The sequence below is a fragment of the Argiope bruennichi genome, chromosome 5, assembly GCF_947563725.1.
Source record: "Argiope bruennichi chromosome 5, qqArgBrue1.1, whole genome shotgun sequence".
Taxonomy (NCBI): Eukaryota; Metazoa; Arthropoda; class Arachnida; order Araneae; family Araneidae; genus Argiope; species Argiope bruennichi.
Window position 1 is genome coordinate 54,797,483 of NC_079155.1, and position 26,774 is coordinate 54,824,256.

At 30.9% G+C, this 26,774-nt stretch overlaps 1 protein-coding gene across 1 annotated transcript; it reads right to left on the reverse strand.

Moving 5' to 3' along the window:
• Positions 1–25,617, reverse strand: LOC129968787 (2-Hydroxyacid oxidase 1-like). The gene is made up of 8 exons (XM_056083035.1): positions 25,185–25,617; positions 19,468–19,619; positions 14,509–14,764; positions 12,297–12,466; positions 5,595–5,686; positions 5,346–5,504; positions 2,444–2,513; positions 1–373 (listed from the first exon to the last, which is right to left on the reverse strand). Exons 1-8 carry the CDS (start codon positions 25,325–25,327, stop codon positions 306–308), a joined length of 1,110 nt encoding a protein of 369 aa, XP_055939010.1. The 5' UTR covers positions 25,328–25,617; the 3' UTR covers positions 1–305.
• Between the last annotated feature and the right edge of the window lie 1,157 nt (positions 25,618–26,774).

Genomic DNA, 26,774 nt, shown 5'->3' on the forward strand with positions numbered 1-26,774 from the left:
TATAGGAAATATAAAATTTATTTATATATAAGTTCAGTGAATCGATTTCCACATTGAAGTTAAATTTAAACATTCTTTTCAGAATTGTAAATAAAAAATAAATAAAAATGAAATTGATCATACAATAATATGTATTGAATTTTAAATGTTAAAGTTGCAGCAATTCCTTTTGCTCTAAATTCTGTCATTCTGAATGATAAAACTTGTAAAATTCTTCAGTTCCTTGATATAAAAAATAAAAGATGTACTACAAATGTAAGAATTATATTGATTGTTTTTCTCCACTTTTTATCTGAATTCAGCCCTTATAATTTTGAAAAAGATTCTTGTCTTACTACCAAAGATGGTTTCACATCGTGAAGATTAGTGCAACCTGTAAATAAAAATTATAGACATAATTTATGTTTTTCAGCAATTTAAAGATATATATGAAATGAAAGCAAAATGCTGCATTTACTGAAAATCTAGAAGTCTTTTTTGCATTTGAATAAGTAATTTTTAGAATAATTTACTAGTTTTGTGTTCTGTAGAGAATATTCAAAGGAAAGTTTGAGAATTAAATTACCCCCCTGGGTATAATTGATGGCCAAGACTCGTCATATAGCCGTTCTGTCTAACATATGAAGAAGAATTAATTCGTTAATAAAACTTTTATTTAAATTTATTCATGTTAATAAATCTTTATTCATCAATAAAAACTTTACATACTATTCCGCGCACCACCAAATTAAATCTGTTCTAAATGCAAAAATCTTTTTTTTTAAATGATTAAAAACCTTTAGTCATCTTAACGCTTTCTGAGAGGCAGTCAAATAAAAATGAGACAGACGAGAAAAAATGGAAGTAAACTATCAACTATCTTAAAAGTAATCTACATAACTGTTAATACGATTTTATCCCACTGTGAGAACAAGAAGTTTAATGCCTTCATGGGAAAATGTTTGCAGTTGCATATGGAAGCATGATTGTACCAATGGTGTACCTCTCTATTCGAAGCGAATAAACGTTCACGGATCTATTTCTTTGGGGCTCTAAAAAATATGGAAATTACATTGGAAGAGATTTGGATTGTATGGAGCACGTGTAAAGCTTCTCAGCGAAACTTCTGCAGTGTAGTCTTAACATCCTTGGCAACTTGTAGGTGGGTATTATCCTGTAACAGATTAATGCCACCAATCAAAATTTATTGGCATTTGTATTTGATGGCGATCTGTAATTTTTGCAAAGTTTTCACAAGCCGTTGTGTGTTAATTATGGTGCTGTGTTCTAGAAGATCAGGTAACAGCGGTCCATTGCACACAATGGAAAAGATCATTATGACTTCCCCGGAGCTAGCTAGGTGGGAGTGATTCCATGTGCTTCCATTGTTGGCTTTGACGCTACTCTTCAGCTCAAAATGATGGCTCCATGCCTCTCGACAATACGGGTCAGGAAACGATATTCTTCAGTCAGCGCGCTGATCCTCTTTCCCGCTTAACTGTGATGTCAAACTAACACTCGACTCGCTGAACCTTATTTCGAGCACGCCTAACGGACAAACAACACATCATTGAACATTCGCACTGTTCCTTTCAGATTCCTAATAGAGATAGATCACTTATATACAAAATCCTACCTATGTTACCAACTACCGTGCATGCTTGTTGTATAGTCTGTCTTATTTTCATTTAACTGCCCTTAATAGAATGTGACATTGTTCTGAATTTATTTAGGCAAAACTAAAAAAACAGGGTTGGCGATTCATTAAAAAATTAAATATTTTATCGTTTGTTTCTTAAAGATTTTTTCAATATGTGCTTTAAAAAAAAGTTATTTTACAGTAATTATTGTTAGAAAGCATGAGTATCATGGATTGAAATTCAAATACTGTAAATAACAGTTTTAGTTCATTGATGATTTTAATTCAAAATATATCACGGAAAGATTTGAATTTGATTTGATTTATTCATTTTGAAATAATGTGATGAAAATAAATTGAAAAGCTATAAACTAGTGAATCATTATTGTCACTTGGGGCATACCTTTAGATGAGATAGGCGTTGCGATGATGCCCCTTCAAACTTATTTTCCCCTCCAGCTTCTAATTTATGCTCTTTCAGATGTTATAGAAATCGAAGGTTTCTCTATGAAAAAATGTTTTCTTCTAAAAAATGCCACACATATTTTTTACAAATTGTAGCATTCATTCCATGTATTAGATTTCTTTTATTCACTATAAAATTTATTTATTCATTCGCATCTAAAATTTGCATGTTTCATTGTTCTTTTAAAGTTGCAAGAAAGTGCCGAAGATGCTGATAATTTACGGATATTTCACTTAAGTCTTTTTATGATCTTAATAATACTTTCTATATTTTTGTATAAACCATAAAAAAAGTATGGAAAAAATATTTGCATATTTTTTTATATATGGATCGTTTCGTTACAAGTTTCTCATACTTACCACTTAAAGCCATAGCTGTATCAAATTCTTTTCTTAAAATTTGTAGAACTTTTCTCACTCCTGCTTCCCCCTATTAATAAACAAAATTATGTTTTTAAAATCAACTGCTTTTAACAATATAAACAAATTAGTTTTATTACGGTGTTTTTAAGAATTTTAATTAGCCACCCAATATTCTTTTCAAAAGCAAGAAGGATTTTTCAAATGTTGTATTAAGATAGATGCAATGTGGATATTTCTAATTTCTTCGCCACATACTCTATCCTACATTCTCAAAGAAAAAAAAAAGCAAAGAAATGATTGTAATAATTTTGAAATAAGGATAGTTCAAATATATTAGAACGCCTGAATTATTATTAATTTTATTATTATACTTGCCGCTTTTAGCTACCAGTTGGTTCAGCGCTTAATGATCGCTAAAATTTTGAAATCATTGTTTTGAGTAACTTCATCTCTTAATAGCATCTCCAGTAAAATATCTTTAAATTTCAATTTTTGATAATCATATAATTTACATAACTATAGATGCTTTGCACTGCTCTGTTCATTGTATTATGTATATCTCTAATTTTTTGTCAGACCCCATAAAATTAAAAGATTGAAGCGGAAGTGAATAAACTTCAGTTAATATAAAACTTTATTTGCTGAAATCAAATATTTTTTTAAAAAATCTGAGTGCAGAAAACATAATCAGTTTTGAAGTTGCATGTGCTGTAGAGAGATTTTTTTATAATTTATGCAATATCTCAAAAAAATTATTCCAAAAAATTTATCTGGTTCATCATAAAATTCAGTTTTTAAATTTAATTTCAAAAGGATTTAAATGACGTATATAATAATGTTTTATTTTGTTTCAGTCAATAAATACATTTCTTAAAATATTATGAAATTTAAGTATTATGCAATCTTTGATTTTAAGGAATCATATTTAAGAAACGCACATAAAACCTTTTTCTTACACTTATATTTCTAGGAAATACTATGTTTCATGTTTATTTTATTTTTACTGAATCCATCGTGCCATCCTTGGCGAGTTATTTGGCGATTAATCCCTGGCGTGCGCTAAAAGTACCCAAAAATCAAATTTGTGTTTTAGATGCGTTTTTCTTAAACGATTGAAAAAAAAAATTGATGCAAAACTGCACTTGTAGTCCCAAAATCACATGACAAATTCATATATTTAGTTACTGCGTTTTTGAGTTATCGAGTTTATATGTTCCTGAAAGTATAGACCGACAGATGGTCAACCTCTTATTGGATTCAGCACGAAATTTGATAGGTATCCGCTCTATAGAAGTTAAATCTGTGAGCCAAATTTTATCCATCTAGTTCTTTTCTTTTTATAACTATCTTGTTAACTTAAATTCGAACAGCTGGAGAGATGGATTGATTTCTTCAGAACAAATCTTGCTCAAAATTTGATAGAAATGAAACTTTATTCGTTCTAGCTTAAAGCATTTTTTTTAGTTATCTTTAGACATGTCATAGACAGGCAGACATTTTCCAAAAATGTGTTTTTCGAACTCAGAGAGGTCTAAAATATGAAGATCCATCAAAATCTCCAGTTTTTGAGGATTACAATATTTTCTCAATATTTCGTATAAGAGAAATTGAAAACCAAGAGATGGTTCTCAAAAAGAAGAAGCAAGATGAGTAAGTTAGGTTTGCATGCGAATTTCTTTAATGTTTTATTTATATGATGCACACCCAGATAAAAGTCGGACTGCGGTTATATACTTTCATTATGTCACGTGTTAGAACTTTGAGATATTTCTGCACCTCTTGCGTTCACCAGGAGAAACCAATTTAAAAAGATTAGTGGCTGTGATTCTTTGAATGAAGGGAGCTGTCAAAACAGGTAACGTCGTTCCATAGATTTTTCCAAACAGGCTCAGAATACAGTAATTCAATTTTTGTTGGAAGAAGATGTTAGTGGAATCGACATTTATAGTAAATGGAAATGATTGTATTTCACGTAATACAATTTCCTATAGTCAAATGATTCCGATATTAATAAATTGTGATCAGCGTGTTTTTGTCGCATATTCAGCAAAATCACGCTGCATTTTTGACCATCACATACTGCAACTTCAGACATATAAATTTTCTTCAAATATAGAATCCAGAGCTAGTCAATGCGGGAATTCCGGCAAATAGAGTGAGGCCTTCAGAAAATGCTTTATAATCAGAAAATATAATGAAATAATTCAATTACATTCTGTATATTCAATTATATTTTTATTGGACTGTATATTTTATATTCAGTAATTCACGCTTTGACATCATTTTAGAAGTAATTTTAAATTCTTTACTTTGAGTTTTTATTGTAGCAAAAGTATGTCGAAAAATAAAAGTATCCTCTTTCGCCACTTAAAATCTTCAAAAAGAATATATTTAGTTTAAATTTTGAAATTGATGTTTTTTTTATAAAATCCCTTTTTTATATATAATCTGGCACAGCACGTGCATTATTAATATTTTCATTTATTTTTCATATCTAGAGGGTAAAATAATAGTCTATTGATCTATGTAATTGCAACATCACAGGTAGAAATTCCCTAAGAATTTGATATCGGTAGTTTGCCAATCCTACAACTATAAAATTATGTCATTGATAAAATAATTGTAGACATATTTAGTATAAAAGGCAGATAAAGGCTAAAACAAGCCTACAAAAATAATTAAAAGAAAGATGCGTTTTCTATAAAAAAAATCAGGATACAGCAGCTGAAGATACAAATCTAGTTAATGACGTACTTTCATTTATTCATTATTGTTTCTTTCAACACAACATTACAAAAAATCTTCTGTACTTCTATACTTTCCTGTTTAATTACTGCAATACTTCAGATTTAGTAACTAAATTTTTAGACTTGAAATGCTGATGAATAATGCAACTTACGTCATATGCCAAACCCCACAATACTGGCCTTCCAATAAATACAGCTTTTGCTCCTAAAGCTAAAGACTTGAGTACATCTGTGCCAGTACGAACTCCACCATCCAAGTAGACTTCGCAGCGTCCAGCCACAGCTCGCACGATTTCAGGCAAGACTTCTATCTATTGACAACGAAAATGTGAGAATTTATAAGATTATTACAAGAAAATAATTTTTCTGATATTTTGAAATTAACTTGTTAAAACCCTTACCGTAGCAGGAACTCCATCGAGCTGCCTTGCACCATGATTGGATACGATAATGCCAGCCACTCCATGTTCGACGGCCATTTTTGCATCTTCGGCTGTTATAAGAAAAAAATAAGTAAGACACGTAATAAAAATATTCGACGATAGTAATAGGACAGTTTTACCCAAGATCAATTCTTTTAATTTATCTTGAATTTAAAGTCGATCATCCACCATCACTTAACCCTACCCCAATGGAATGTGGTACTTTATAAAATATTTTTCTCCCCCCCCATCCATTTTGGCCGCTTCATTCACGACCACTCCGTGACAATTCCCGCCAAATCCTTCGGTGAAAATCTTGCAAGAATGTACCACAAGTACCCGCCTCCTATAATGCACCCCCAAGCCTTTTCATCTTCGCCTGCATTCATTTACCAGAGAACTGAATACAATATTTTCCGTTCAATTCTATGTCAGCTCTTATCGTTTTCTTTTCTTCTTTCTTTTTCCTTTTTTGCATTGAAGGTTGATTCTGGAGTGATAACATTTCATTGCCGGGGTGTGGAGTAATTGTAAATGCCACGCTTAAAGAATGCAATCACAGATAATAAACGGTAAGTTACAGAAAGTATGAATGTATCTATGAATAAATAATGTATCTATGAGTAATGTATCTAATCTATCTATCTATGAGTAATGTATCTATGTATATCTAAGAATCATAATTAAGGTTTTCTGACCCATTTGCAACATTTTCAGTACGTTGATCTTATCTGTACACAATATGCTAAGTAGGGAAATTTCTAGAATTGGTTTTTGTGTGGTTCAACTCCTTATGTCTTCTACGGCCTATGTAGAAATCATTCTGTTCCTTAATTTTATCTGCAAATATCTCCAAATAGGAATTATTATACCATAGCTACACTTTATTTAGGATTTAAACACAAATCTCGTTATATCGAATAGGAAAACTAGAAATTCAAAGGCAGAATATTTCGATCTGTTATGTTTAGAAGACGAATACTTCACCAATAAAGAAGCAGCGCCAGAGTAGATAAGACCCGTAAAATGCATCTTAATGCCATCTGTTCATGTCTTCGTAAGAAATATGTCCAGATAAAAATTGCATTCCTAAGACTGTAGGGAGTAATAGCGAACTTGCCACACAAACTGATGAAAACAAAAATATGAATGAAAAGCAAAACTGAATGCCAGAAATTTGAATTATTCTGTACCTATAGATTTTGGAATGTTTTTCTGACAGATGCAGATATAGTCTTTTTCTGCTTACTTATAGGGTGGTTACAATGAAAGTGACCCTACTTAACCTATGTAGTGCCCGTTTTGCTTAACGCACTCCATTGAAATTGGTTTAGACATTACATGGCACGTAGGGAAAAGACAACTGAAAAATAATAATAGTTTAAAACTTTGATCACTTGATGGCGTTTTTCATGTAATGTAATTTCCCCAGGGGCCAGAGCCGACCTACTCTATAAAGCGCACTAGGTTCTCTATAAGCATTGGGGCCCTAACTTTTTTAAAGTAAAAAAAAAAAAAAATACAAGCATGAACATATGAAACTATTGCATGTTTATTTAATGTGCGATTTTGTTTTGTTATTAATTACTTCAGAAAAATTACAATTTTTTGTAGTTTCTTTTTCAAAGCTTAGTATAGCAAATGTATTTAAGCTTTATGCACACTTGCTCGACCAAAGACAATTCTTTATTCATTTTAATTTGCTGAAAAAGCGCTCAGCATTAGTTATTGTAAGTGGCATTTTAAAGAAACGTTTTAACACAGTTAATGCATTTAGAAATAACTCATTATAATTATTGTTTAGAGTGTATTGCATTATATCTTGTGAGTGATATAAATCGAATACATCTTTTATATTTTATTTTGTATACATCTTTTCGAATTTTTTTTTTAGGAAAATGTTCGGAAATATTCAAATTACATAGTATCACTTTTACTTCTTCTGAAAACGTGTTAAATTTTGTTCTCAAATTTTTAATTTCTGTTTAAATTTTATTGATTAAATTAAAAGCCGAGTCAAGAACAATTTTTTTGCTTGAAACAGTTTATTGATAGTGTTAATTCTGGACAATTTTGCAAACCATACTATTAAACATAAAATAAATAGCATTTCTTGTATTGAATCCAATAGACTTTTAGTTCTGGTTATTGCTATATTATCATTATTTGCGTCAATAAATTCATCTGGGGAATTACAAATTTGTTCAAACTATGTATATTGCCTTAACCGAATCTGTTTTGGCTTCCCAAAGAGTATCACATAATGGTTTAAGAGTAACATTTAAATGCTTTTGTAGAATTTCCCATCTTTTTTGTAGTTGCAGAAAATAAGCAATATAAAAGTTGCAACCTCCCCTCCCCCATTTTTTTAACAATATATGCTGCTGGTAGAGGCGTCGCTAATTAATAGAGTGTGATAAGCAAGGCATATAAATTGCATGAGGGCTTAGAGCAATTATTCTAGATAGTATACTTTTCTATTTCTCTTGCCACAGTTGTAATTCTGTCCTCGACAATTGATAATATATAAATCAAATTCACTTAATATTTTCAATAGTTTTTACTAGTCATTCTCCATCACATTAGTTATTTCACTAAACCCTCTAAATAACTCACTTTTCTCCTCAAAATTACATACCGAGAAATAATTCACACACCTGAAGTTTGCTCTTTATGGGAAAGATCAGGAGAACAATCCATTTGGATACTGTAGTACGTGGCGACTTTTATATCATCTTTAATTTTGTTTGGGTATCATTTCCTAATGCAGGAATAATTTGTTCTTCTGATCTTTGGGCTAGATGATGCACATTTTTAAATTTCGAATTTTTCAGGTGAAATGTTCATTGTTTAGAACACTATTTTAGTTCTTGATCATGTTAAGGGCCCCCTCAATAGCGGAACTCCGGTGCATAGCATCCACCGGATTGCCAACCCTACCGGGGGCGCCTCGAAAATGGGGTTATGAAGCTTCAAGCATTGGTTCTCGCTATTCTGTTGAGTACTGAAATGATGTGAAGTTTTCTACCTCCTACCCATCATAGGACATGTCACTTACGGGAGGGGTTGTACCGTGGCCGATGATAACTTACAACTCAATCATTGTTCCCGCCAATGCTGTCAAGGTGTTCTGGGCTTTCAGATTTATCGAATGCCTTCAGATGGGATGGAGTAACTTTTTGTAGTTTCCATGTAATGCTAAAAATCTGTTATGTAAATTGTGAACATTTAAAAATGCCAGTAATAAATACCTTAAAATCTTCTTCCATGCCTTTTTCACCATGCCGTTAAGGAAAAAAGATCAAGATTTGTTGGTGAAGTTTTTCTTTCAGAACTGCAATAGTGATTTAGCTAACACTGTGTGAATATCGACGCGTGAATAAGGCTTGCGAAAAGAGCTTTTGTCGGTGAATTGATGGAAGAAGACGATTACTAAATATGTAGAGGCTAAGAAATTGGGTGTGCTGCCAGAAAAGACTAGAAATGAATTTCAAATGAATGTGTAGAATAATTCTCTATTGCTGCGATTGAAAAAGCATCTGGTTTCCAATATTCTTTGACAAATGCTCTAACGATTTTATATGATTTGTTTTTCCTTGGTCAACACTATTTATTTTAAACTGATATCCATACATGGTTTACATGGTGCAAAAACTGCATCTTCAAGACCCAGAGCAGCACAATGATAGTGCTTACCAATTTCGCGCCGGAATGGTCACTACAACGTATGACCTTAGAACACATTGTGGTCAGACGAAGGACATTTTATTCTAAATGAAAGAATGGATACTCAGAACTTTTGCATATAGAGTACTATATGTCTTAAAGTTGTACAAGAGCATTCTGATTACATTAGATCTAATACAATTTTTCTTACAAGAATTGAATGTTTATGGACTTCTATATCCATAAAAGGTGGTGCAATACCCCACATTGCCTAATAAGCGAAAGGAACTGTCAGGTTTTTCAGTCATTTTTTGATTGGCATACTTTTTTGTTCTCCAGATTTGAATCTCTGTGAGTTTTGGCATGGAGATTCTTGAAAGATTGTATCTATGGAAAAATGCTTGAATTGAAAGCTAGAACAATATGTCATGCCGTTGTAATTCCTCAAGAATATTTCGCACTGCTATTGAGCATGCTAAAACAAGCTTTGAATACGTGATTGACCGAAATGGAACGGACATTGAACAAATGATGCTATTAAATAAAGACCTCTATTTCAAATTTGTACTATAATTTTTTATTTGGCATTTTTTCATCCGTAGTCAGAATTTGAATTATTAATTTTTATTGCAGATTTCTTTTTTCCACGATCAAAATAACGTAAATACCAAATTTCACCAAAAAGATTTCTACTAAAGCTTGAATCAAGTCACTTTAATTATAACCGCCTTGTAGATTATTTGTATGCTCAGATTTGTTATAAATACTTTTCTGAAATATTATTCAAAAAATTCTTAACATTCAGTGATTTAAATGTAAACAGCTGTGCTTATTATAGAAACTACCACAGATTCATATTATTGATGTTACACAGATATAAACGTATTGAGAAGCTATACGGTGTGTTCAAAATACCTGGCAGAAATAGAAAAGCGAGTATAAGGACCCGAAATAAGCAGTTTTACAATGGAAAGTTATGGGGGAGAAGACGCTTGTAATTGGCAACCCATAAAAAAGCTATTTAAAAAAAGTAGATGGAAACGGTTAATAAACAGACGTTCAAAAGAGAGATGAACATTAATGATTCATAAGATAGTGCAGCGGTTGATGTATATTAATAAAAATGTTAGACATGCTACGCATATTGCCATCAGCTATTGACGGTATGACCATTATATCTTTATTAACACAGTAATCAGATCATGCTCTTAATGTGCCCCCCCCCGAAAAAATGTCCATGCTTGACTAATCTGCAGATTGAAGATGCGAATCGGTTCATACCATGTTATCCAATGAAGCCGTAAATATTGTAAATGGAATCATTGCACGCCCTTTGAGAAGTTATTTCATATCTGTTGGCAGTTACATATACAAATAGATGTCGAGGAGCTCTGCATTTATATAGTGATACATGCTGCTCGAAATCTGCGAGGACAGTGGGAATTAAGAAATTTGCTTTTCTGGTTATTCGATTCCGTAGTTTCTATCAATGATTTTAAAAAAAAAAAATTTAATTTTTCTTTGAGTAAATGCTATGTACTTTTTTACTTTCTCGTATATGAATTATAGAGAAAATAATGCAGTCATCGAAAAATTCAAGCTCGAGATTTTGTCGAATTTCTACGTTTCAGGCCATATGTTCAAAAAGCCTATTTTTGACTTTGTCGGTGTGGGAAAAATATAATTCAAAAACGCTTTGAGCTATTTTCCTGAAATTCGATATATGTTTTTTTTTGTCAAATTTGTAGATTTTTTTTATCAAATTATGACCGAAATCCATTCAGAGGAAGTCTATCTGCCCGATGGTCCGAATATAAGTGAACAAGTTGACTACAAAATGAAACGAGCCATATGGATAAAATTCGGTTTATACATTTAATACCTAAAATATGGATAAATTTGGAGCAAAACCCGTCAGATGATTGACTTTCTATCGGTCTGTACTCTTACAAACATGTAGACACAATAACTCGAAAATGCATTGCCTTAAATATATGAAATTTAATATGTGATATTGTGATAACAATTGTAGTTATATGTCAGATTTTGGTTTCAGTTGGTTAGAAACAACGCTCCTAAAACACAAATTCATTTCTAGGTAGCTGTTGTTGAATGCCAGGGATTCATCACCAATGCAATCATCAAGTATCACATGTTAGATTCAGTAAAATTGCTAACTTCAAGCAAAATATCAATATTTCGTAACTATTGTTACTAATGTTATGCATGGCATTTGTTATCTTATTCACTGTCCATAATTTAATGCTAGAGGAAGGTGGTTAAAATCAGAAATTTTAGAGAGTCCACTCCCGCTGGTTTAGAAAAGCGAGACGCAGCCGAGCGGACTGTTTTTGGCTATGGTATAAACCACTGGTAAATAGTTTTACCCTGTAACACTTCAATGCTCCTTTTCAGCATCCACTTTCCATTTAAAAATCTGCTCTTTCGGTCTCTTCTGTCTTTACACCTTTCTCAGATACTTTAAATATATTCTGTATAATAATAAGAAGGTAATACTTTAGTATGCCAACTTATAATAACATAATTTGTTCGATAACAAATTCGATGCGAGAAACGTTCACTAAAAAAAGGGGAGGAAACTTGTACTATAAAGAGATACACAGATTACATAATACAGTCTATTATGTAATTTGTGATATAAAATTGTTACATACAGAATGCTAATGAGATACACTCAAGTCATGCGGAGACACGATGGACTAATAAAGGTTAGAATATTGTTATATTAAGAATTTCGGAGTATCGAAATTGTTTAACAAACTATTATGCCAGAAACATAAATGATGCTCCAAAATTTTTCATTTATATTTTTTTGAATATTCTAAAGTAACAATTAAATTCCAGTAAAGATATACGCTAAATAAATTATAACTGAAGATTGTTTTTAAAAGGATTTAAATTCTTTATCTAATAATTCATTATATATTCAGAATCACATTCTTTATGTGACAGTGCTCGAGATATTGAAATTATTACTTATATTTCAGAACATACCTGTTAAAATTCCTTTCAATAAAATTGGTAAAGTTGTTATTTCTTTCAACCATTTGATATCTTTCCATGAAATGGATGGGTCAAATAATTGACTGACGTAGTTAGTTAAGCCAGAAGAACCGTCTGTTTCTGTTACTTTATCCATTCCAACATCAGAAAAATTTCCAAGTCTAGAAAATAGTAAGAAGCATTTCAATTATACATCAAAAATTTGTTGCCGAATGATAAAATTATAAGTCACTTAAAAATACATATGTGCACTAGATTATTCAAAAATTAACTGAGCCAAACGGTTACTGGAAACATAATGCACAAAATCAAGCCAGAATTACAAGAAAAACAAGATCAGAAGCGCCATCTACATGAAAGAGAGAATATATTGAGACGCAGAAATGACAAGCCAGGAAAGAATGAAAACTCTTTATTTGTTGGTTGTGTCAAATTGATGTACCATTATATGTCCGTAAGCCCAGTTTTGCAACGTCTGTTCAAAATTGTTACTAATCAGGATTATCGCTTCATAACAACAACATGTGGATTGAAAAACCTTCTCGAAAATACCTGTCATTTCATACTCATTTTTAGAAACAATACAGATTCTGCGACGAGACTGATATGTGCATTATTGTCGTATTCGTAAATTTTTCATGTTTCCTATACATAATCTGAACTTTAAATGACAAATACTGAAATCAAACTGCATCGCTTCCAATCAACTAATCTGGCTGACATTCTAAACATGCGTATGTTTCCGATTACGATTTTTGGAACAATCATACAATTATTTATCAAAGAAAATTTTTTTCATAGAAAAACAAACACATGAATCGCTTTTTATTTAAAATAAGAGTAAAATAGCTTATTCCATCTGCAACAAAAAGTGAATATTAATTGTTCAAAAATACAGAATGGTTATAATTAGAGCGTAAGTGTTTGAAGAACTCTAGGAAAATAAAACTATTTGGAGTATGCTGAAGGAACTTGGTGTTTATAATATTTATAGCTTGCAAAAATTAATTTACAGTTAAAAAAAAATGTTCACGTTTTTTTCGATAGGTAGTGTTGAGATGTAGTTTGCTTGTTGTATTTAAAAATACAAATCATGTCAAAATGCCTATCATTTCGATTTCAAAAGCTTTTTGCTCATAAAAGTAATTAAAATGTTGTTGTGACTTTGTCGAAGATAGTCGATCTATTAGTAAAATTCTTTTACCAAAAAAATAATAGTTATATCATTGCTTTGAAAGAATATCATTATCTTAAAGATCCTGGAATTAGAGGATGAAACTCTGTGAATCAGGCAGTTGTAGAAGAAATGAGGAAATCAATTGATACAGGGTCTGTGAATTAGCGAAACATAAAGCATCTGAAATGTAGCACGGACCTTATCAAACCATGGGGGATAGTACACAATATATTGCGATACATTGTACAACGTTATCCGTATAAACTTAAAATTTTGCAGCACTTACAGTCTGGATATCCGTAACAAAGAATTGATTTTTCGAACTTCATTATTTTCAAAAATAAGGATGACAAATCCAGGTTTTGAAAGATTGTTTTTTGACTGATGAAACGCATATTTCACTTCATCAGGGCAAGTCAGCACACATAATTGTAGGATATGGAGTTCATCCAAATCGCATATTGTTTTTGGAAAACCTTTGCATTCAGCATTTGTTACAGTTTGGTGTGATATGACTGCTACTGTCCCTTCCCTCTCCCCCCACGAAAATCTTACACCAATAGGTTTAATTCACTGTAATAGGCACAGATTCTGGCAAAATGATAGAAAATAATTTGATCCCTTCTTTAAAAGAAAGAAAATGCCTAAATTCAATTATATTTATGCAACATGGAGCCTAACCTCTTACTGCTTAGAATGCTAAACAATTTCTTCACTAAATCTTTGGTGAGAGTAGCATAATTAGTTGATGTTTTCGTAATGTTTGACCACCCTGTTCATTTGATTTGAATGCTTGCGATTTCTGATTGAGGGAATATTGGAAAAATATGCGTCTATAAAGTCAAACATAATTCAAATTTAAAAACCAGCATTATTAGACAGGCTCTAGAAATTCACCAAGAAACATTAGATGTTCCTGTGAATCAAATTGTCTTACATCTACAGTATTTGATTGGACTTGAAGCCCACATTTTGAGAACTTATTGTAATAATTCCTTCATACTTTTTATAAACTTATAGACTTACTTCAAATGAGGAGGAAGGGAAAATTTATTTCTGGTATCTGCCCAACGATGTCCAAACACAGGTGCATCGACTGTAAGGACTATAGCCAAATATCCTGCTTTTTCTGCTCGAATAATTAGCTCTCTGGAAACTTTCCTGTCTTTGTATATATACAATTGCAACCATCGAATAGATTCTGGTGCGGCTTTAGCAACATCTTCTAATGAAGTAGTAGACACTGTGCTCAGCACCATTGGAACTCCTTCAGCCGCAGCAGCTGATTTTAAAAAGAAAGGAAACAAAATTAAATTAGAGAAGTAAAGAGTTTTGAATGCAAAGAGACTATGGACACTCATTATAAAATGGAGATGCATAAATAAATTTATAAAGAGAGATTGAAATGATATTTTTCCTTACAAAAATTCTTGTACGAACTTTTAATATAAGTCAGAGAAAAAATACTACTGATTTAGGTGTATTAAAATGTTAAATAATAGATAAACAAACATCTATTTGACATTGAAATTCATAGGTATAGGGTATCTATAAAATATATGTGAATTTAATATGCTGCCAATTTGAAAGTATACATGATGTAAAACTCTGTAAAAAAGGTTACAAAATAAGAAGGAGAAAAAGCTTTTTTTTTAATCTTTTAAACTTTAAATCTTTTAACTTTTTTAATCTTTAATCTTTTAAACAACCGGCAGGCCTTGTGACAATCATGCACAATTGGCGTTATTTCTTTCAAATAGGTTTATGAAATTTCTTATAATTCATGCAGAGACCAAAAATATTTTTTAAAAAATTCATCACATATTATTAAAGGAAATTAAAAATAATCTCAGATTCAATTGCACATGACATTTCTTAAAATCAGTAATTACATGAAAAAAGTATAAATTTACGAGATCAAAATAATAACCACCGTTCTGAGAGTCAAGATTACAACATATTTTTTCAGCCATTAGAAAAAGTTATTGTACTTATTCATTTTGGAAAGCTACCGTGAGATCAATATTCTGAGCTTTCTTTTCAAAATATTAGCCTCAACCTCTTTCTTTAGAAACGAAAAATGAAATTATCAAGTTTAATGAATTTAGTCTCACGGATGAATTATTGCAATTTGATGAATTCGATCTGATTCAGATGGAAGTAATGCAACGGCATAAGGTTCATTTTTCAAGATTTTTTAAATAAATAAAACTTTCTGATGAGCTCTAATTAGGAATATTATTCAAGAGCAAATAAATAAAAGTAAAAATGAGCTGTTCAAAAAGTTTAGAGTTTTTCTGGCATATCTTACTTCCTATTTCAGTTATCTTACTTATTTTATAAAAACCCGAATAAAAATTAAAAGCATTGGAAACCTACGATGGCCTACATTAATAGTCTCAGCGTTGTGATCAGAGGATCGCAGATGCACCATTGGATTTCGCAGAAGATTCACTGCGTCTATAAATTTGTGCATGTTTGTTGCTCACACTATCACCAAAGGTCAAGAATTACGAGTCGACAGAAAAAAGATGCCAAATCAAGAATTTCCCGCATCGTCTGTCATTTCGAGGGTAATTTCCAAAATATTCTTCTTGTTTCAACAATTTCAGTTCAATCAAATAAATTTAAAATCAAATTCATTGGGTGTTCTATGTTAGCTCAACCTGGCATATTATTTTCTCAAAACGCAAAATTTACCCTAACTCATAGCACTAAATAGATTTCGACGATAATACAGATTACATGCTATTGTATTTAGTCTACATTACAGCTTAGATTTTTTCTAATTAGTACTCCTCTTTTCATTAGAAAATAAATTTACTGAGTTCGAAGTTTTAAATTGATAAAAAAAGAACGCTTCAGTTAAAGGTAGATAAAATAAATTTAATATTAGCGGCTCCCGGAGACCAGCTATTCATCATCATCCATTACTAAAAATAATTGGTTAAACCAAAGAACAATTCCCCTAGCCAAAGACATTGTATCGATTTCGTCAATTATTATTTCCATACGAAATCAATACAATCAATAATCATATAAGGGTTATATAAATTTCTTATCAAATCAATGGTGCTATTTTTTGAACCATCAGCCCTTTTCGAGAAATAATTTTAAAACATTTTTCCACTGCACGTCTAATGTGGGGAAAGACCACTACCAACCCCAAACACTAAATAAAATATCTGAAATGCCAATTTTGCCAATTGTTAATTAGTATGAAAGCTCACGATGCCTAAATATGTCATCAAGATTCCTCAATCTCTCTCATCTACTTTTTTGAGAAATATTACAAAATCAAACGTACTTGAAACCAAATTTACTAAATCTAATCTCAACAACTGGATAGATTTTGCCAATTTCTGCACCAAATAATTTCTCTACTTTACAAGCATATCTAACCAATAAGGATTCTCCATCATTTTTATGCAGTCATAATTTAAAACAGTTCATCGTCATGACTCTATTAATTTTATTAATATGGACATCAAAGACGGCTAATAGTAATAAGTCAGACAAAAAAAAAATTAGGGAAATGTACAATGAACAGGATGTTGCAAGTCTTTTAAAATATTGCTTGTTAAATGCCCCCAAAAAATGTAAGTTTAATAATAATTTATTGAGGAAGTCATCAAGAGTAACTTATATAAAATATTTATTTGAAAATTTTTGCAACTATTAATCTTTGTGCATCAGCTTGTCACCGAGACGGTTAATAAGAAATAAGAAAGTGAAGTTAGTACTGTTTAAGTTCGAAGATTGACGAACCAGACAGTTATGTTTTTTAATGATATATGATATGAGATTTGAAGGATAGTTTATATACATAATGAAAAGAACATACATAACACTATTAAAATAACACGTAAGCACAACCAATCTTCCCGTTGAATCAATTGTCGCTAAAGGCAACAAGTATGAAATAACTTTTTTTTTTGAGATTGTTCCAATGTTTGATGCTAGCCTGGTTAGTCCTGGAATTTCCCAAGAAAGAATGCATACAGAAGTTTTGTTTTTAGATAACTCTCAGAAGGCTCTTAGAAGCCCTCAGAAGGCAGGCGGCCCTTAATAACATATCTAGAGGTCATGAATTTTCATAAGAAATAAAAATTGAATGAAATCAAACCTGCGATTGGGGCTAAGTGACTGGTTCATTGGGTTGTTTTTTACTCCTTAATATTTTAAATATATAATTAACCGGTAGTTAATATGCAGATTTTACAATAACGTTCTAAGGTGACTTTCTTAAGTAAATGACTTATAAATTTTAATAATGAACCTAAAAGGAGTCTACTATGGAAGTTAACTTAAGTAATCTACGATGAGATCCATTCTTCAAGAAAGCTTTTCTACAGAATTCTTATAGAATAAACTGTATTCAGTTCTGTTTGTTAGGCAAGTATAAACAAATATTTTTCTTGAATTATTTTCGTGTTAAGGCATGCATGCAATTACGCAGATTTTGAACCACTTCTCATAATGTAAAGAATTTTTTTTTTAAATCACTTTACAAATAATCTGATTATATTTAATAAAAGGAGATACTTTGTAAAATATAGGAGACAACCGCTATAAGCCTTATAGATGCAGTTTCAGCTTTAATCGAACTAATGCAATAGTCAAGGAAAGTAAGTTGTTTGTCATTCCGTTATCTCAAAAAGAAAACTTTACATTTTAAAGAATTTATAATTTTATTAAAATAACTTATCTGTGAGAGGAAAAATGAAGGAAATGAAAGAATTTTATAATAACAATATACGAGTTATTTAATAAACATTGAATTTCAGCAAAATAATCAAATTTTATCCTTTTTTGTTCTCAATAGGATTTAAAAATAGAATAAAAAGAAAAATAGGAAATTCTTATTTATACATATCATACGCATCCAAAATGTATAACGTATGCTTAACTTGGAAATAATAATGGTTTCATATCATACGCATCCAAAATATATAAAGTATTTCAGAATGCTTAACTTGGAAATAATAATGGTCAAGTGAGAACTGAAAAATTACTATGGAAAGAGGGAATTTTTTCTGGTGCAAGAGCCGGAAATGATTATGCTGCGCCATGATAAATGGTATGTGTACATTCGTGTATGATAAATGGTATGTGTACATTCATAAAATAAGGTTTCTACAAGGAAATGTATAAGCGTTTAAAACGTAAAAAGCGTATCAAATAATTAAATATAATTGTAAAACAGGATAAAAATTTCAAATTGTGACAAAAAAAAAAAAACTCATATAATTTCTTTGTTACAATTTTTAAACAGTTCATTTCTAGAAAATTAAAAACAATAATCACTTTATATAATTTCTGTTGGTGCCATTTTATTTTTACAGTCCCCCCCCCACCCAATAAATCGCCAAAAAAATGTAAACCTTCCCTAATTTGGCGACTGACATTTCAGCGATATGAGCGAATGCATCTATCTTGGCGAAATTTTGGCATCTTTGCATAATGGAACTTGGCGATCTTGGTGAATTCTGAAAATCGCCAAGTAAATCCGGGGGCAGTAAAAATAAACAAATGCCTCTTTAATTATACAGAATGAATAAAATTAATAGTTTGTAAAAATTCAAAATATTAAGGTGAAGACGTTCCCCCTATCAAATTATGTATTTGTAATGTCGTTGAATTAATAATAGACCAATCAATGGAGTCTATTAACTCCAGCAATTAAATACTGAAATCCAATTTCGTCTTGCAAGAAGAAAACGATGTGACGAATGGAAGGGAAGAAAAGGAAGTGATATCTCGACAGAAGGCAAGTCAATAAAAAGTCCAATGATTCGGGCAGTTTTATTGTTATTTGATTTTAGCTTAATATATCGACTCCATTCTTTCAATTCAAATAGTAGATTTATGACTGGTAGACGGATTTAATATTTCAATGATTTTAATCAGAGAAATATTAAATTCACAACATAACAGCATTCTGTTTCAAACTGACAAATCTTTTTATAAATTCTCATTGATTACCTTTAACAGTTGCTACTTCCCCGTCAGGATGGGCCATGCGATGCATTGCACTGGGAGCAATGCAGACAGGAAAGGAGATACTATGGCCCAAGACATAGGTTTTCAAGAACCTTGTAGAAACATCTCTGAGGAATCTTGGCCTGAAACGTAACCTAGAAAGGAATGAAGTAATTTTTCATTTAGTACATAAAACAGGCAATAGTTACTATCATTCGTTGAAGAAATGTTAATCTTCTTTTTTCTTATTTTTCCTTACAATTTAGACCCATAATTATAGACAAAAAATCCTCTCAATTTTCCCGAATCCTTCCACATAAAAATTTTATTTAGGGTATGTAGTATAAAACTCTTTCTTTCATGTACAGTAAAGCCAAACATTTTCAACTAGCGTCAAAAAAAAAAAAAAAAAAAAAAACACCTTTAAACGCTTTTATAAACATCAATGGGTTTAAACTGTTTTTTCATTTAAGAATTTTTATGTCCTCTAGTAGTATACATTCATTACCAATTGTCTTTAAAAATTATTTTTCACATACAATTCGAAAAATTATTTATTCAGCTAATACCAATTTGACTTGTGTGTGTGTGTGTGTTTTACATTTCTACAGGTAAAAATATTTTTAATTAGGATCACTAGAGCTTACAGTAATGAATATCTTTAATATTTTAATTATCAGAAATTGCATAGTGACAAAAGTACACTAATTAAAATGTATAAAATACTTTCCTCATAACAAGCAGTGCTAATAAAATTCGGCACATTGTATTATCATCAGAAATGTAAGAGTTACAGGAAATATTGCAACCTAGATCTAAAAAAGAAAACCCTAGGACATTTAGACAAATGGGCTTGACGCGATAGTAAAGCTCTTGCAGGAGAATGTAGCAATCGCCTATTCCGATGGCTCCGCAGACAAATCCTTCAAAACAGGAGGTGCTGGTATTCTCTTCTTCCTTCCAGATGGTAACAGACATAAACACAAAATTAATACAAGTATGATTGGCTATAACTTTCCCAGTGAATTTATAGCGATTAGAGAAGCGCTCATTTTATACCTGACTGATTCGTAAGCTATAGATTTCATGGATAGTTTGGTGATCTTTTCAGATTCTAAATCCGCCTTGAAAGCTATCAGAAATGGACAGACTAACATCACCTCTTCTATAAATGTTCTTCTAGCACGGCAGCGCAGCAAGGGAAAATTCTGTATATTACAATGTATATCTGTATATGTAAATATTGAAGGGAAATAAGTGCGCTCATTCTTTGACTAAAGAAGCCAGAGACCTTGACCAATTCAATATCCCCATCACACAAGCAGATAGATACGCAGTAGCCAGGTGTAGACTTTTGACCCATATCATTTTTGATTATTTTTTTCCTGGTATTTTTAATTTTCGATTAGAGCTAGATCCATGCGTTACTCTAAACTATATTTATAAGCTGAAAAAAAAAGAATATTTGCTTATTCTAAAAATTTATAAACTGACTGTAATTTCAAATCAACAGTAAGCAAAAACTTAGAGGCAACACATTCCTTAGGTCTACAGAACCACATCAGCCACTAGAATTATTTTTTGAATTGTATTTCCGATTTTAATCATATTTTTTTTCACACTAAGAACCGTAAAATCCATGAAAAAGGGAGCGGGATCCTAATAGAAGCAGATAATAAAACAACAAATAATTTAGTTCAGTTATATTAATGTCCCGTTTTAAGGCAACTGTAGGGATATTTTGGGATGGAACTCGTAATCAGATGACGAGAACGACTCCTGAGCTGGGGCCCCCTCCTAACTTCAGCTCCACACTGACGTTTGGCTCCGACGGATTTAACGCGCACTAGATTCACTTACACGACGGTTCTTCGGTGAAATCGGGTCTCGAACCTGAAATCTCTAAAAAATAAGAGAGACAAGCAATAAGACTGGCCACCAAACATCATTGGAAAGTATCGTTACCAAGAGACGAAAAGACATACTTTTATCCCTTGATATCGGCGCTGATTGAGCTAGCAATTTCGCAACTCCGGATGGAGCCAGTGCAATTAATGGCCTTTAATTTCGGATTCATTGTTCTATTGCTCTCACTGAGACGTAACTGGTTTAATATATATTCATCCATTCACTGCAGAAAGAGCTGAGTCGATATCTTTTTAAATACAATTCAGAAAATAGCAATTTAATGTGTTTTGAAACTGCATTTCAGATAAATTCCATTTTTTTCAGCACTGCTCTTTTTTTCTGAACTAATTAATTCCCCATTGGGCACACTTTATCCCCTTGTGGGTTTATTTGACTTCAAGACAAATATCATAGATGTGAACAACGGAAAAACGTTTATTTTAAATTTAAATATTCGAAGAAATGCGAGTAAAAGAATTGATTGAACTCACAGATTACTCTTCAAAAAGTGTCTTTTCATGAAAGAGATAAACGTTTTTGTCGCAGTGCTATTCAATGTTAAATTACACTTAACTGAAGTAGCTTCTTTTTGTTATCACTATCTCAATACTGCCGCATTATTTGCTCATCATCGCAAATCCTTTCGAAACGTTGATTTGAAAATCGTTATCAAATCTCTGCAGTTCGAACAGTGAAACCAATCTAGCTGATTTGTAACTATTATGACAAATTCACTCTACATAAACCAATAACTTGTTCTTTACTTTTATTTCTGTAAAAGTAAATATCAAACATTTTTTTTTCATATTAAATATTTTTTTTTGTTATTGAATGGGGCATTTTAATAGCACTCTAATCATTCAAGCTCAGAATATCAGATTTTTCTACGTATAAAATTTTTTCTCGTACGATGAAACAGTTAAATGTTATTTTTTATTAACCTTTCAATACTAACATTCGGTGATTTGATTTTTGAATTCATGAGTTTGCTTAAAATATAGAATCCTCCTTTCCTTTATATATCTATAATTATTTCATTATAAATTTGTCATACCAGAGTGCAAGAAAAAAGCCAAGTTATGATATATTGATTGAAGAACTTAATTTTCATTACAGTACCATTTGATACGGATTTATTTAATTAAAAAACCGAATTTCATTAATTACATTAATACAAAAAATATTTTGTGAAATAAACTTTTAAATTCTTCTATTTTTCTGATATTGAAGTCAGTTACCCTCAGTGGTAAATAAAACAATATTGTATCGCACCACGTGAATTAAAAATATCTTATGTGTTATATTATTTTTATATTTGAATTATTTACATAAAAAGTTAATTTTTCACTCGTAATAAATAACTAAGGATAAAAAAATGGTTTGATATACTTATTCGACTTCCAAATTCATAGTTAATAATTAACAGATAACTAAAAAAAATTCAAACATACTTTTTTCTAAATTTTAATGTTATTTGTTTCATAAATCTTATATCCAATTATAACTTGCCCAAGAGACAATTAAGACGAATAAGTGTAGGTCACCTAAATAACTTGATATATATATAACTTGATAAATTATAAATTACAGAAAAACTAGCACTAATTTTTTAAAAAATAATCTGAAATTCATTAATGAAAATATAGCCAAGATAAAGGCAATACTGACGATAAGGCCAAATTAAAATTTCTACAGCTAGTTAAAAAATATCATATTCGCTTTCAAAGAGATGAATCTGTAACCCTGAAGAATTGCTTTAAAGAGGCTTTTCTGTTCTGTTCTTTGAATATTATATGTATGAAGCACAAATTGGACACGTCTGATCGATCTAAAAAGTGTGAAAATTTTAATCTGTTCTCCCATCTACCTGCCTGTGAATACAATAATTCAAAAACACTTTGATAAACTTTGATATATTTGCAATTTATATTTAAATTTGTTGAAATTTGAAAATGTTATCAAATTTGTAATTTTAATCTCATTCTGAAAGAAATCTATTCAATGGGACTACCTTTGACTAGCTAATTGAGTGCCAGTGAGCTACACAAAGTGTAAAGCAAATATGATTGCAAAAAATGTTTAGTGAAGAGTAAGTTGTCTCATAACAAATTTTGTACTGCATCTGTCAAAAGATTGAGTGTCTGTCGGTCTGTGCTTTCTGATAGAAACACTCAAAAACACAATGACTTAAATAAATGAAATTTGGTATGTGATCTTAGGCTACAATTCTAGTTTTATATCAAATTTTGGTTTTAGTTGTTTGAAAAAAAGGCATCAAAATTCATATTCGATTTTTAGATACTTGTATAATAAGCGAAATATCAGGGATAAATCAGTGAATATCGCATATTAGATTTCAGTAAAAATGATAGATAGACTCCGAAGATCTGTATTTCGTAACTATTGTTCGCCAATACCATACATGGGGATTCGCGACCTTATTCAAGGTCCCCGAATTATATGGGAGAGGGGAATAGCATCTTTATTAGAGAGTGTGCGACAAAGTTTTGGAGTGACCCCTGCCACTGGTTTAAGACTTTGAAAGGAGCATGGAAAATAAAGATAACTTCCATCTGAATTTTTTTATTAACATTAACTTATTTGTGCCTCTTCATTGAAGAGAAAATAAACTTTTCTAAACTAGTGAGAGAAATTCCGTAATTGATGGCAAAAATGATTCGTCAAATTTTATCAAATAAATTCCGGCGTCATTGAAAATAACGATATGCAAATGTCATTTCAGGTATGCGTATTTTGAAGGTCTTATGAATTTCAACATTGCAAATGCGCATTTTTACAAGCAAAAATTGAACAAACAATTCACATTACATTTTGGAAAAAATAATTTAAAAATAAGGCAGTCGAAGAAATATGGTAGATGCTTTGTTATTTTAGTAATATTATAATACCTTTAAAAAAAACTGAGAACTCAAACTATATGAAATGTTCCTTGAAACATCTTTAGGTCAAATACGTGTAGTTTAAAGATATCGTTAAATATATAATAATAATAACATAATATCGTAGTATGGCAATGCTTCAGTCCATTAAACTAACTTAATTTTTTCCCTCTTATTTAGCTGTGATAATGTACATATAAAAGTGTATATCATATTATTGTAGCGTGCCTTGCATAAATCTGGAAATAAAGCAATGAAAAGAATCGCTATAAAATATACTTACAAATATTTTATTTTAAGTTAGAGAAAAATTAGGAAACATTTTTAAAATGGTATTATTGATTATATTTTTATCACTTATTATCAATGGCTAAGTTTTCTTAAATTTCAAAATGGTATAAAAATGGTTTTTTTAACAATAGTATGATTCGAAGGTATTGTGCTAAAACTTTAAATACTCAATTAATTTTTAATTACAAATATAATTAAAAGTTTGAAAAATTCTTTTTTATTGAGCATCTACTATTCAGGAAGAAAATTGACAGATCAAGGTCAAACCATCTGCCTAAAGAATCTTTTTGCATGATTTCTAATCATAAATGTTGCGAGTTTGGTTTGGTTTGGTTATATTAACGTCCCGTTTGAAGCAACACTAGGGCTATTTTGGGACGGACCTCGTAATTTTGAACCGCTGTCAGATGACGAAAATGTTGCGAGACATTACGTCGCAATTTACAAATAATATGCCAACCAGTGAATATTATCATGTAAATAAATTACATGAATAAATACTGATTTATTACATATAAAATTATAAATACACAATTTTTTCATCTTATTTATAAATACGCCAAGAAAATATCTATATATTCTAGTACAGAAAAGCCCAAATATATCAAAAATAAAACAAACCTTTTAAAACCTTCTCTGTTTTCCTTCAATGTTTGTTCTTCGTCAGCACCACTTCTGTAATAATCCGCAGCATATTTCGGTAGAGTGGCAAGAGCATGTTTCTCAAAGTCCTCTACGCATATAAATTCACAGTTTTTAGACATTTTGACAATCTCCTAAAGTACTGCGATTTGCAAAATATTTACGAGCAAAAGGGCATATTTATACTTAATATCAGATGTTGGTTATCGAAGGTTACGCCTTCGAAACGTTATCATCAAGTTTCACAGATAGTTATCACTTTTATCATGATTAACAAAATGACATTTCAAAGTTGTGACTTAAAAAATTCCGTTGGTAGAATATATTACGTCAAGATTATTACTATTTTAATAGTAAAAGGATTCTCAGTTTTATTTTGATATAAGATACCACTATTTAAGTTTTGGTGGAATAATTTTGTTGAGTAACATTTCGAGCTAGAAACCTTAAGTTGATTCACCTGTCTCTGTGTCACGTGGTTGAACAGGTATCGTTATCAGTGCTGACGATCGAACAGTCGTGTATTTTCAGTTTTTTAAATTTCCGGAGAATGAGAGCTAATTTAGATTGGTTTCGAAATCATATCAGAAAAAATTGTGTTGTTTTTTCAGAGAATATTTTCTTGTTAAGAAACGAGAAAAAAAAAAGCTTTTATTAAAAAGTTTTCTTATATGCAAAATATTAAACAGAAAACTCAATGACTGTAGGAAGTTTCACTTCCAAACTTTGATAACGTGATTCCATTAGTGATTTCGGATTCAAATCTCTTGAGTCTGAAAACGATATTTTTAGAATTTTTTCTATCTGTCTGTGAACTAAGTAATTGAAAAACGGAACTCTCTAGCTGAATTAATTTGTTGTAAAATCTTCAAACATCCATGTCCACAATCTTCAAACATACATCTTGTCAATCCATGTGGATAAAATGAACTAGATGAACGGAATTTTGCCTAATGGTTTATAATCAGAATTATATATATGTATAAAATTTTGAATTCAGCTTGTTAAAAAGAAAAGATCCAAAAGAAATATTTTTCTTTATTATGCTACAAAGCTAAATATAAAACATACCATATTATAAAATGTATGAGAAATTCGACGGGAAACACTTCTGTTGATTTTGATTTTTTCTTGCAATCTACTGGAGTTTTACTTTGCAATTATTTAGCTCACGATCTGTACAATTGAGGATGAGACAAAATGTCTAATACCTTCTGAATATACAGATTTTGGTAAGGGAACATTATTTTTTTCTCAATTTAAACCGTTCAAGGATCGAAATCTGATTTCCTTTTTGATAACCTGCAGGATTATGGAATTTTTTGTTTCCTAATTTACAATAGATTTACTGTTACTCACGAAAGGATAAAAAGATAGATAGGAGTGAAACTATAAAGAGGATAAATATGGACCGTTAAAATGAACAAAGTGAATGGATATGAAACTCGTATCCCTAAGTCGTGCGTAACAGTTGCGCTGACCCATTTGCAAAAGAAGAAAAAATTACAGAAGGTTCAAAACTCTAATTGAAATATTGTAACATGATAATGTTTTAGGCTCATTTTATTA

What these genes read in the sequence shown, in the direction of transcription:
- LOC129968787 (XM_056083035.1), bottom strand. Translation starts at nt 25,327, where the DNA reads ATGTCTAAAAACTGTGAATTTATATGCGTAGAGGACTTTGAGAAACAT. An exon ending in AACAGAGAAGGTTTTAAAAG is followed by an intron (nt 19,620 to 25,184) that starts GTTTGTTTTATT and finishes ATTCCTTTCTAG; the next exon opens with GTTACGTTTCAGGCCAAGAT. An exon ending in TGTGGGGTTTGGCATATGAC is followed by an intron (nt 2,514 to 5,345) that starts GTAAGTTGCATT and finishes GTTTATTAATAG; the next exon opens with GGGGAAGCAGGAGTGAGAAA.